At 34.0% G+C, this 13,539-nt stretch overlaps 1 protein-coding gene across 3 annotated transcripts in view; it reads left to right on the plus strand.

Moving 5' to 3' along the window:
* The window catches only part of Actn (alpha actinin), a 134,115-nt gene extending 122,538 nt beyond the window's left edge, over positions 1 to 11,577 (plus strand). Inside the window, exons 5-16 of one of the 3 annotated variants that reach the window (XM_085949247.1) lie at positions 662 to 747; positions 1,177 to 1,269; positions 1,906 to 2,009; positions 3,538 to 3,664; positions 4,225 to 4,372; positions 4,501 to 4,651; positions 5,130 to 5,315; positions 7,228 to 7,354; positions 7,602 to 8,014; positions 8,758 to 8,936; positions 9,205 to 9,593; positions 11,131 to 11,346. In XM_085949247.1, the coding sequence (XP_085805373.1) occupies positions 662 to 747; positions 1,177 to 1,269; positions 1,906 to 2,009; positions 3,538 to 3,664; positions 4,225 to 4,372; positions 4,501 to 4,651; positions 5,130 to 5,315; positions 7,228 to 7,354; positions 7,602 to 8,014; positions 8,758 to 8,936; positions 9,205 to 9,593 (2,003 nt within the window). In that variant the 3' untranslated portion in view covers positions 11,131 to 11,346. Of the gene's footprint in view, positions 1 to 661; positions 748 to 1,176; positions 1,270 to 1,905; positions 2,010 to 3,537; positions 3,665 to 4,224; positions 4,373 to 4,500; positions 4,652 to 5,129; positions 5,316 to 7,227; positions 7,355 to 7,601; positions 8,015 to 8,757; positions 8,937 to 9,204; positions 9,594 to 11,130 lie in introns of all 3 variants that reach the window. The other 2 variants (XM_085949249.1, XM_085949246.1) reach the window with 2 other exon arrangements.
* Positions 11,578 to 13,539: the final 1,962 nt, after the last annotated feature.

A 13,539-nucleotide genomic window follows, 5' to 3' on the forward strand; every position in this document is an offset into this window, starting at 1 on the left:
TTCATCTTTTACTAATTGTTAATGACCCTGAAATCATTATTTATTTTTTAATTCCATATTTCTTTTCCTTGTTGTTTTGCTTTTTTAATGCAGTATTATATTACATTATCTCTATATAAAATTATAACACTGTATTCAATTTGATTTAATTCAGATACATATATTGCATTATAATATTCGTTTATCTACCTCGCTAATATTACAATAACTCATATACATTATATTCCAGATTATAAACTGCAAGGCTGTGAAATCATAATACCATTTCTAATATTATTTTGTTCCTGCTTTCTTGATCAATAACCAAGAGTTCTTGTTATGTTTCATTGCTCTCTTGTACATTATCTGAAACATAAGACTTTATTTATATTCCTTTCAAGATATTGAATATTCTGTTAAAGATATCTCTTGTAGATTTTGAGTCTTATATTATCAAAATGGATACTCTCTTATTGTGTTATTCAATCACTTCAATTTTTTCTGTTCCAAAATCAAATATTAATAGACTGAGTATTCAGTATCCGGTTGTCTATGATTTCAGATAAATGATACTTGATCGCAAATAATAATTGTTGTATTTACGAGAATGTTATATTCGTAAAATTTGTATACTAAAAAGGCATGTTTATTGGACATTGGTTTTGCTTTTTGTTATTGGCAGACTTACAGAACACTGCTATGCCTGACGAGCGAGCTGTCATGACATATGTTTCCTCATACTACCACTGTTTTTCTGGAGCACAAAAGGTTTGTTTGTTTTTTTGAACTAAAACAATAATCAATAATACAGTAATAATTATTAACAATGTTATTATTAATTTATCAATTGTGTTTCTATTACTCAGTCATATTATCGATTTCATTTAGGTGTTTTTTTTTAATATTCTCCAACATTTGATAAATTAGGTATAAATTGATTTGTATTTAAAGTATTGCATATTATTGATTGTTAACAAGAATGCTATTTATGAAATGTCTATAAACAAATGCAGAATTAGATTTTAATTAACTAAATACATACATTAATTAAAAGAATTTTAAAAAAAGTTATAAAATTAGAAGAAAGTTGTTTTAAACTTCAATTAGGCAATAAATTATTACAGATGTATTAAATCATAGCATATTGAAATAATAGATGGATCAATTCAATAAAAATGTCAATTTCGATAATTTTAGGCTGAAACTGCTGCCAACCGCATCTGCAAGGTGTTGAAAGTCAACCAAGAAAATGAACGCCTCATGGAGGAGTATGAGCGTCTTGCCAGCGATGTAAGTATCTTCTCCATCATATTAATATTATTCTGATAAATCATCAGCAACGATGGTAGCTTTTATTGCCATAGTAACTCATCTTTCTTGACACTGACAACTATTATTGTAAGTTATTTGTTCTTCAGAGTCACACTTCAAGTTATAGTTGTCGATATCTATTATAACATCGATCAATAGTAGACTAGTCAATATAATAATATTAAACATTATGAATCTCAAATTAATTAAGCACAGTTGATTTTGTAATAATTTCTATGTATTGTTAAAAATATATTTACGTTAATCAAGAGATTCAGTGGTGAATGCCAAATAAGAAACTCATTTTATATATGAGTCGCCAAACCTGCTCTGGGCGATTTTTCAATAAAATTAGTTTTGAATGTACGTATGTGCTAAATTGATAGGTTGTCAACCAGCATATCGAGGTGAGAGTTTTAAATTTCACCCTGTTTTGTCAAATAATCATTACTGGCATTTACATCATCGTAAATACACAAAACTCAAAAAACCTCAAATGATCACCCAACAAAGTGATGCCCATTGGAAAAAAATGTACAATTATTATATTGCGATGTGCATATAGTGCCTTATTGATTTCTATGCGACTTATGTGAACAAATTGTTGTTTCGCAGCTGTTGGAATGGATCAGGCGCACCATGCCCTGGCTGGGAAGCCGGCAGACCGACAACTCTCTGGCCGGATGCCAGAAGAAATTGGAAGACTACCGCACATACAGGTATATTTATATTGACCCCAAAGCCGCATCGCAGTACTGCTTTCTGCCTATCTAATTAATTCACCATGTTTTTTTTAAATGAAGAGAGCATATTATCACCCGTCAATACTATGATAGTTTGTTAATTTTATGCTTGCGAAAACAATATTTAAAATCAAATTAAAAAATCTATTTTAAGTTTGTTTACTTTTAGGACTATGTATGTAGTAGAATAATCAATCAATCAATCAATAATGCTCAATCCATTTTTATTATATATTAGAAGAAGAAGAATTCTTTATTTATTGTTTTAAAATTTTTGTAGCCTAAACTTGTATACATAGCAGTGGCGAAGGGTGGAGGTAGGCTGTTATAATTCTACATGATTAGTGTACACTAAACTTTGTCAGTCATACTTATTTGTTTTCATTGAACTAAGAATACAATTTGCAGATGATGACTGTTAGTTTTTAAAATTCAACTTTACCCTACCTCACCAAACCATGATAGTTTAGGTATGCTATGGGTGATCCCACAAAAATAGTGCCCAGTTTTTCAGTCATACTTATTTGTTTTCGTTGAATTAAGAATGCATATTGCGGTGTTGGTTAGTTTTTTTTTAATTCATTACGCTCTGCCTAAACCAAACCGATAAGCAAATAGTTTTTTACTATTTATTATCTACACATTGTAGTCTTAGTTCAATGAAAACAAAAACGTTTAACTGACAAAGTTTAGTGTACACTATTTATGTCAGATCTTAACAGCCTACCTCCACCCTTCGCCACTGATACATCTATGTATGTTTAATTAAACACATCGGAATGAGAAATTACATCTTAGTACAAAATAGGCACTATTAAAGAAAACAGTCTCTTTCCTTTGCTTATTGAAGAGGTGGCCTTTTACTGAAGGAATGAATTTTATAATAATTGTTAGCGCAAACGTCTAATTTATCAGAATAGGGATATAATGTCAGATCAACATTATTTTTGGTGACATAGTAAATAAGAATGGAGCATTCTAAAAAGACCCAATTCAGAATCGTGTATGGAAACTTGTATGTATGCAGTTCGCCGTATCACACTTCAATGTGAATGTTGTATCGGAAATATATGGCCGTATATTAAAGACCGTCCAACCTCTGGGTTGTGTAGTACTGACATAAAATTCATGTCTAAATAAAATACGGTTCTTGTCGGTTTACACTTTACACTTTACAGGAAGCCAGCAGCGAACAAATTTTGAAAATAGCTGATATACTGGATTATTTGTTAGGTTAGGCTAGGTTTTCATTCTTGAATTTTGCCAAAATCAGCTATGAAAATTGAATTAACGTTCATATTGAATCTAATAAATTTGGAGACCGTATAGTATACGGTCATCTCTTTCTGATAAGAAAGCTCACGGTGATTGTGCCGCAGTGAAATGTTTTACATACAATTTACATGTAACCCTGCAGAATATCCAATTTTATTTAGGTTCCTCATGGATATATTGAATGTACATATTGGCATAGGTAGAATAACGAAATTGTTGTATATTGCAGACGTAAACACAAGCCTCCACGTGTGGAACAAAAGGCAAAGTTGGAGACCAACTTCAACACCCTCCAGACTAAACTGCGCCTCAGCAATCGTCCCGCCTACATGCCCACTGAAGGCAAGATGATTTCGGTATGTGCAACATTACAATCAATTTGTCTTTTTATTAGAACAGGCGCTGAACCAATGAGATGATGAAATTTCTGGAATCAGCAAAATTAATATTTTTGTAATTGGCAGATTGGAAGTGACAAATGGCAGAATGTTGAAATTTTTGTATTCACTTTTCGATTCTAAATTGTAAATCTAAATATTCTTGACAATACCAAATTGAAAAGCCATTTTATGATTCGTTTCTTAACCAATCAATTCTGGACAGCCTGTTTCTCATTTTCACTCATTGACTTGTATTGTTATATTATAACATTTTAAGTTGAAAGCTTATAAATTCGTGGGTCTCAGGTTAGAATCCCGGGCCTGATAAATTCACATGTTGTTTTTCAATAAATATATATATAAATCTATGCACCTGAGCATGCGACTAACATCCATTTCTCATTTTAAAAAATCTATTAGATACCTACCTATTCATGAAGCAGTAAAAACATTTTTAGCTGTCTGAACTGTATGGTTTTTTTACTTCTCGGTAAATAATCTTGAGAAAGTATTTCATATAATGTGTGTTCTTGCAGGATATTTCCCGAGCATGGAAAGGTCTGGAACTGTCGGAGAAAGCTTTTGAGGAATGGCTCCTGAGCGAGATGATGAGGCTAGAGCGTCTCGAGCATCTCGCCCAGAAGTTCAAGCACAAGGCTGACATCCACGAAGACTGGACCCGTGGTACGGTGCTTTTCATTTATTTGCCCTTAACTCTGACAAATATATTATCAAGTGACCAATTTTAGATGTGGGCAAATATATTGCATTCAGAAACTTTGTAGTGTTATTTATGATAATGGTTCTTTCAGGCAAGGAAGAAATGCTGCAGTCCCAGGACTTCAGGCAATGCCGACTGAACGAGGTGAAAGCTTTGAAGAAGAAGCACGAAGCTTTCGAATCAGACCTCGCCGCTCACCAAGATAGAGTGGAACAGATTGCTGCCATCGCCCAGGAATTGAAGTAAGAATGCTCACATCAAATTATTCAGGAAATCATTATAGCCTCTGAGCTATTTGTCAAGTGGCAGTTGAAATTCCAGATGATGCAAGCAACTAAATTTTGATAGAGGATTCCTATCAACAAAACTTAAACTTGATTTTTCTAAACATTAAAAATAGGGTTGACACTTTTTCTATGGCTTTTCACTTGTTATTAATATCAAATAGTTCTGTTTAAAATATTGTGTTCTTTTTGATTAAAACAATATTAAATACATTGTAAATTACATACAAACTTATATCTGACAGCCTATATACGATGGCCGAGCGGCTTAAGTGTCGGCTTATAATGTCATGGGTCCCAGTCGAATCCTAGGTCTGGCAAATACACATATTTATTGTTTTTCAATTTGTGTTAGAAGTCGGGAGTATCGACCTAATAGGTTGAGCAAGTGGCTAACATCTATTTCTCTTAAAAACGAATTTATTTGTCATTGCAGCACCCTGGAATACCACGACGCTGGCAGTGTGAACGCCCGTTGCCAACGCATCTGCGAGCAGTGGGACCGCTTGGGGGCGCTCACACAGCGTCGCCGCGCCGCCCTCGATGAGGCTGAGCGCATCCTTGAGAAGATCGACATTCTCCATCTTGAATTCGCCAAGAGGGCCGCTCCCTTCAACAACTGGTGAGGAATCACCTATCTATGAACTAGAACAGTAGTAAAGACTTGATGCAAAGCGATTATTCAATACTTACAATGACTCCCAGGCTAACTATAATCAAGCCGCAATGGATAGCGAGTTACGATGTTAGTGCTAATTATTGATAATCTTAGAATTCTATATAGTAACCTGTTCGCAATAAATGAAGATTTTCGATTGAATATTTCATTCAAATTAGTTAATGTATTACAAACCATTTTACAACAATCATCATTTTCTACAAACAGTTTACCATATTGTATTCGAAGAATAAACAACAACTAGCACTACGATCGAAATTTGCTATTTGTCTAAATATGTATGTATCGTAATTAAAGCAATTTCTTAAAATAAAGAATTAAATTTTATGTCTAAAAAATGATAATACAATCAAGTACATAAAATGCCATAATGACGTGACCCGGCTCGCGGCTAGCTCATTAATGTAACCGGGCCGTCACTAAGGAGACTAGGGATGAACTAGGAGGGTGGATCTCCCTTGTGGTAACACAAATTTTGATTATCCGTAAATAAAACTCTTGGTTGGTGTGATACCAAATTTATTCAGGTTCAATGTTCACAAGGTCACAATCAAGTTATTTGTTATTGTTCAAACAATTAAAACTTATAAAGATGTCCGTGAACTATTTAGTTAATTGTTATATAATCTTCATGAAACCTTTCAAAAAGTTTCGAAATGTTCACACTCAATCTGAGGAAAGTATACGCAAATGTTCGATAAATATTTTTATTTCGTATAATATTTTCTTATACAATGTCACAATCGTATTATTTTCACATAATATCAGGTTTGAAAAATAGTTTTTATTTTATAAACCGCTTATAAAAGGTTCATTTATATTTATAAACCTATTTATTAAAAGTTTATTAATGTTTACAAACTTATTCACTAATAGTTTATTTATATTTACAAACTTATTGACAGAAAGTTTGTTTATTGTTTACAAATATCGTTTCAAAATTTGTTATTATAACTATAAAATAGTTTCTAAAGTTTATTATTATAACTATAAAATAGTTTCTGAAATTTGTTATTATCATTACAAACTCGATTTATTAATTTGTTTTTATTTCAAAACAAACTCTGGCGCGATTTATTTTGATGACGTCATCCCGAGAAAAACGTATCGAAAATCCCCGCGTCTCACTTTGAACGGAATGAAAAATGAATTACTCCGTCGATTACGTCACGAGTTAACCGTTAACTGGTATCCGGTTTTTCGCGTTACTCGCCTCCTTTCGAAAGGAGGGCTTTTAATTCGAATTCGCGTCGATTTGCGCCTTGACAGTAAAGGTCTTACGATCGACGACTTGGTAAGCTGCTGAATGGTAAACTGTTGCTTGTATGGGAAAAGGGTCACTTTTTATACCCTCTGGATGGAAGTCCAGTAAGAAATAGTCCGAGAGGGACAGCGAATCTGTCCCTTTCGCGTACCCTTCGCCCAAGATTTGATTTCGGTATATCTTTTATCTCAGACACCTTTTGAATAGAGACAACTTTAAACAGTTGAGTTTACTACAACTTTAAACAAAAAGTTGAGCTGAATTTACTTTACGTTATTTTTGCAAAATTATGTGTTAACCGCGGTTATTTTCATAACCTCGGGAACACATCCCGCAAATACGCATTTAGAATGACTCACCAAAAATAGTTAATTTTGTACATTTTTATGCATTCAGGAGAAAGGAAAGTTTTTTAGCTTTCCTATGAGCTATTACAATAAGTATTCGTACATAAAATAAGGGAATAGCAATCTTTAATTTTAAAATGACAAAACATAGACGGAACGCCCAGCAGGGTCTCCCAACACCATTCTTAACATGTCCTAAAAATTCTGTACAACTGTTTTTATATTTGATATGAAATCTGCGCAGGTTGGATGGAACCCGCGAGGACTTGGTGGACATGTTCATTGTACACACAATGGAAGAAATCACCGGACTCATGGACGCCCACTCCCGCTTCAAGGCTACTCTTGGAGAGGCCGATAAGGAGTATCAGGTCAGTACACCATTTGACTCCAACCAATGTACATTGTTCAAGAAATGTTTGTGCTTATTTTCATTTGAAATTTGTCAGCACAAAATAATTTAACTTTTCAAACCATTGCCAAAGCTTTTTGGTATTAAAGATGCGTACTACCAGATGGAGTTTTCTTTAAAACCACCGATTTCGAAATAGAATTCCATCTATTCTGTCAATATCTTCGTAGAAAAATATTGTAATAAAATGTTCAACGTGTTTCCAGTCGATCGTGAACCTGGTGCGTGAAGTCGAGACCATCGTGAAGCAGCACCAAATCCCCGGAGGTCTGGAGAACCCTTACACCACATTGACAGCGCACGACCTCACCAAGAAGTGGTCGGACGTAAGGCAGCTGGTGCCCCAGAGGGATGCCACACTCGCCGCCGAGCTTAGAAAGCAGCAGAACAATGAAATGCTGCGCAGACAGTTCGCCGAGAAGGCCAACGCTGTCGGACCCTGGATCGAGAGGCAGATGGACGCCGTCACCGCCATCGGAATGGGACTCCAGGGATCTCTGGAAGACCAACTACACAGGCTGAAGGAGTACGAACAGGGCGTCTACGCCTACAAACCCCACATTGAAGAACTTGAAAAGATCCACCAGGCTGTACAGGAAGGCATGATCTTCGAAAATAGGTTTGTTTTCATTATTATTCCCATATCTTTCAAAATCATCTATGTACTGATAGTTGTATGTAAGCTTCGTCTTACTGTTAATCTTCCATAAGAGAATATTTTTTATTGTACATACATAATTTGAAATAACTTCAGAAATATGTATACATATTATGTATTTGAAAAATATTTGTATCGAATGGAATTTGAACCCATCGCAGTCGGTGTTGTACCGATTTAGCGAACAGTGCAATCATTAATTACGTCAAAATCTCCTATCCATTGTCATTGGCATTAGCAGGATCTCTCAAAATTTATCCAATCCGGTTTGTTAATTTTACAATTAGCCTGATTAAAAATACACATGGTAGATGATGAGAATCTATGTGAATTCTGAGCACAAATATTAAACCATAGACATCTACACCACAAACAACAATGCATATTTTTGTGTTCAAACATATATATCTAACAATTGTTTGAAAATATGTAGTAATTATTGTTTTAAATTAAATTCATAATATTTCATCGTCATATTCCAATAAATGAAAATTAGAGGTCTTTAAACGCATGAGAGTTAATGACGCAAAAAAAAAATCCATGTAGGTTTGTTTTTGCCCCTCGGATGGCAAGTGGTTATAGGTTGTCTAGCTGAATGGTAGAGTAAAACTTATTGTTGCATATTCTTGACATAATTAGCGTAATATATCCAGTGTTAAGCAAGCTTGTTTTGGTAAAATCTTGAATTTTGTGATTTTGTGCAGGTATTCTCAATACACAATGGAAACCCTGCGCGTCGGCTGGGAACAGCTGTTGACCTCCATCAACAGGAACATCAACGAAGTGGAGAACCAGATCCTCACCCGGGACTCCAAGGGCATCACACAGGAACAGCTTACCGAATTCAGGGCATCCTTCAACCACTTCGACAAGAATCGCACAGGTAAACATTCATTCCTCGGCATATTAAAACTATCCAAACTCCTTGATATTTCATAAAAATTCTCTGTCTAATCTGTCTTAATTTTCATATAGTTCTAATAGTATTCTGTTTGAATATACACTATGTTTACATGCTGACCAGGCATTCAGATTCAGTGTATAATTACTAAACTTTTAAAAAATTGAACATCCAATATTTGTGTGTTAACCCATCGACCTTGTCTATCATCGATACCATGTACTAATGTCAATTGTAATTATTATTACAGGCCGTCTCGCTCCCGATGAGTACAAGTCTTGCCTGGTATCTTTGGGCTACAGCATCGGCAAGGACCGTCAGGGAGAACTTGACTTCCAGCGCATCTTAGCTGTGGTCGACCCCAACTCCACCGGTTACGTGCACTTTGACGCCTTCTTAGACTTCATGACTCGCGAATCCACCGACACAGACACCGCTGAACAGGTCATCGACAGCTTCAGGATTTTGGCCGGAGACAAACCTTACATCCTAGCCGATGAGCTGAGACGCGAGCTGCCTCCAGATCAGGCGGAATACTGCGTACAGAGGATGGCGCCATACCGCGGATCGGGAGCCGTTCCTGGAGCCCTCGACTACATGGCGTTCAGCACTGCACTCTACGGAGAGAGTGATCTTTAGGTAACAATACATTGAAACAGTTCTCTCCAAAGAATTTAAACCTTATAATAAAGTGCCTGTCAAAGTCTTTGTATTATAAACCAAACCCTTGGTTCGTGTCAAGCTCTACTGAACTGAGCTTATTTTACCACGTTTTTATTAGCTCGTATTCTTGTTTGTCTGGTACAGATTTTTTCTTGTGTGTCCAGTATAAATTTTTTCTTGTTTGTCCAAGTTTTGTATTGGACGATTGAAGATTTTTAACTAACTTCCTGACTAGCTAGAAATTTGAAACTTTTAGAATATATCAGAACACGACGACAATGCAATCTTTTAATACTTTTAGCCATTTTTAAGCAGAATTGAATTCATTTTCAGTTAATTCTGTATTGTATGGAAAGTTGTTATTGTTGGTTGCTAAGGGGGTCCTAGCAACTAAATTTTTAATATATACGTGCGTTACTATGGAAATCGATATGAAATATCAAAATGACATTTCAGTATTCTATATTTATTCAGTATTTCTATCAAGTACAATAAAAAGTTTTTATTATTACATAGAATTGTCAAGTTTATATGATTCAACAGAAAATTTAAAAACGTGGTATATAAAAATTTCTTTTTATCTTGTAATTATTTTATGAAATTTGGCTACAGTTGGGTTTAAAGAATCACAGAATTTATCTATTTATAAGCATTAATCAATATTTCTTAATATTATTATGAAATCGTCTTTACAGCATCTTTACATATGACTCAATTATTGAATCAATCATTATTTACAAAATTAACATTTACTTAGGCCAGAAGGTTCTACACAGCCTACATTAATAGTAATTTTGAAATATTTGTAGTATTGTTCAATTATTATCAACTTAATACAATATAAATGAAATGCTTATAACGAAGTGCTGTCATTTATAATTTTTCGCAATTGTTCATATAAATTCTAAAATATACTAGTTCATTTTATTTTTTACATGTAATACAAGCAGGCCCTTTTATCCCATTCCTAGTTAATCGATCTCAGTGCACAAGAGTGAAACTTATACAAATTGAACCTTCAATTTGAAAATAAATGATGTGTGGCTAATGTAATCAATTATCAGTGGTGTCCGATTAAAAAAATAGCCACCTAGTGTTGTTCTTTTTGTTTCTGAATTGTCATTGTATTCATGTGCGTGGAGAACGGAATAATTCCTATCCCTCCTTAGATTCATGACTTTCAACTCCTGACTCCTCTGTTTCGCCAGAGTTCAGTACACGGGTACAGAGGACACTCCATGTCATTAAAGATAAATGACGGCAGAGCAAGTCAAGGTTCTTTTTATTTTCTAAAACTCTTTCTTTAAGCACTAAGGTGCATGGTTGCTACATTAGTACCGTGCAGCATCGCTCCGAGACAAGGAAGTGTGTCACTAAAATCTTTTCATTCTGACACGTTTACAGCGTTATGGAAGGCGGCCGTGCACAAACCGCGGCTGCATATGCATATACATGGCGGGCGGAGATAGGGAAACTCAAATCATTGTATTCATGTGCGATTTGTTATTTTCAGATTCAAACATGTCACCGCTTGGGAGAAGAGGAGAGAATATATTTGAACGGCAGGATTTATCAGAATCGACTGCTATAAAACCTGCATCAAGACTAGACCGTCGAAAGGTGTTATCAAAATGTATCAGTCGTTTCTCTCAAACACTATTGTTTATTAATACAAACCATCAATTTGGATTGTGCAATCTATAATATGCCAAAAAACTATACGAACACCAATAATAATTACAAACTTCTAACTATGATCATCTCACCTACCGTGCAGCGATATATATATAAAAACTTTTATTTATTTTATATATAAATTTTATTTTTATTTACGAGATTTATCTGTTATAATCATAGATGTCTTGCATCATATCATATTTATAATATGTTTTAACGGCAACACCATAATATATTGTCTTGTTTGGATTTATTTTAAACAAATATACAATGCCACCTTTTATTGCATCTTTTATTGATAACGTTTGCAAATTTTCCACTGAATAAAACATATCCCATCTGGAGATATGACTTCCCAAAGTTATTTAATTACTATACATATATATACTATGCTTCCCCCGTGTTGCGTAACTCACTTTTTATTTTAAATATTATTTTATTTATGTCATAGTATTGTACAGCTTTTAGTCTTATGTCACAAATATAATTCAAAAATAGGTTTTAAAAAATATATTTTAAGTATTATTCTTTCAATGAATCAGCCAATTTGCCATTGATTTATTACATTAAGTGCATAGTGTGGTCTGTATACCGTTCAAACTCGAGAACGGGATCACGCAAATAATTAAAATGGGAACATATTTTTTATGTTAACCCCGAAATTGGGTGTCTGCGTTTTGAATTTGATATAATATACGCTGTCATTTGCGAAGATCTTACTAATTAGTCATATAAGGATGAATTTATGTGCCCAAACGTTTACATACTAACTTGAATGTACAGTGAAAAAATAAAAGTTATGTTTAAACTAATTCTATGTGATTTTATTGCTTTTTTTGTCCGTAAATGCTCTCTACACTTGAATACTCTTCACTACACTAAACACAAGCATCGATATGGTATTCCAAAACAAATAAACTCAAATATTGTTGGATTAGTGCACATATATTGTATGATTAGTCTTTACCCTAATTGAGATGTATAAAGCAACCCCTGGATCTATACTTCACGTCCAAATAGGCTATTTGAGAAGATATTTTCTCATTCAAATATCTATTTCACCTTTGATCTTCCGATTCGCTAAAAACATGCAACATCTGTGCAATAACTCATCGATATGGGAATATTTCTTAACGACAATTGGATGGGACATTATGCATTAACTTTTATTCAAAAGTTTTAATTTGAAAGTTGTATTGCTGCTGCCTGATAAATTAAGTTAATGCATGACATTATTCAATTGAAGTTTGGGTCTAAATCATGAATGCCGAACATTTATATATTACATCTATAAATATATAAAATGCATGCCATTTCAATGTCAATTGAGTAGAGAATTATAAAGTGGTTATTTTTAACTATCTCTTCATGTCATTTACCTCATTACTGAGGAAAGTGATTACTGAATAAATTTTTTATTTAATACTAAAACATAGGTGCCTGGATATCAATGACATTTTGCAGGAATTATGAATGAGTTCGGGTTACAGGTTACAGGGAATTTGGATCGTAACCGCATGGCGCTAATCTGTCGATATGCCATAACCCATAATACCTGTGTACAGAAATCTCTCAGTACTCGGAAAAGTTAAACACTGATCTTAATTAATTCAGTTATTACCGTTGTCAGTAATGTGGGAAGAGAGATAAAGAGAGTAAATAAATAAATAGGTAGCCATTTTTAGGTTCTCTACTTAACAGCCAGTTACATATTTATTTGTATCTTCTCTCTTTGTTACCCAGTATTCTATTCTGTCTGTGCTATTCTGCTATTCTCCAAGCACGATTAAGTCATCACTAAGAAATTCCTTTTACAACAAGTTAGAACGTGGATGGGGCGATATTGCAAATCAATTTCAAATGACAATAACCACTAATAATAAAAAATATTGCTTAAACCTAACAAAATCGCTTCTAGCTGAATGCATGTAGATACATGAAATAATACAGTAGATCCCTGATTATCTGGACTAATTATAAATTCAGGTAATCCGGATAATCGAAAAAGTAATAAAATATTTATTTTACTTCAAGAAAAACCTTTTTATTATACGAAACTAATAATCAAAAAGAAATCTTGATAACCGAGGTTCTACTGTATCGTTATATATTTAAAACCAACAACACGGCCATCACAGCGGCCAAGGCGTGGTTGAAAAGAGTCTAGGCGCATATCTCACACAGATGCAATATAAACAAAACAATGCAAAAACATTTTGGAATTCGAGACTGAAAATCTGTCAAA

Source organism: Rhyacophila brunnea, unplaced genomic scaffold (genome assembly GCF_057557595.1).
Source record: "Rhyacophila brunnea isolate RB1 unplaced genomic scaffold, BYU_Rbru_1.0 scaffold_21, whole genome shotgun sequence".
NCBI lineage: Eukaryota > Metazoa > Arthropoda > Insecta > Trichoptera > Rhyacophilidae > Rhyacophila > Rhyacophila brunnea.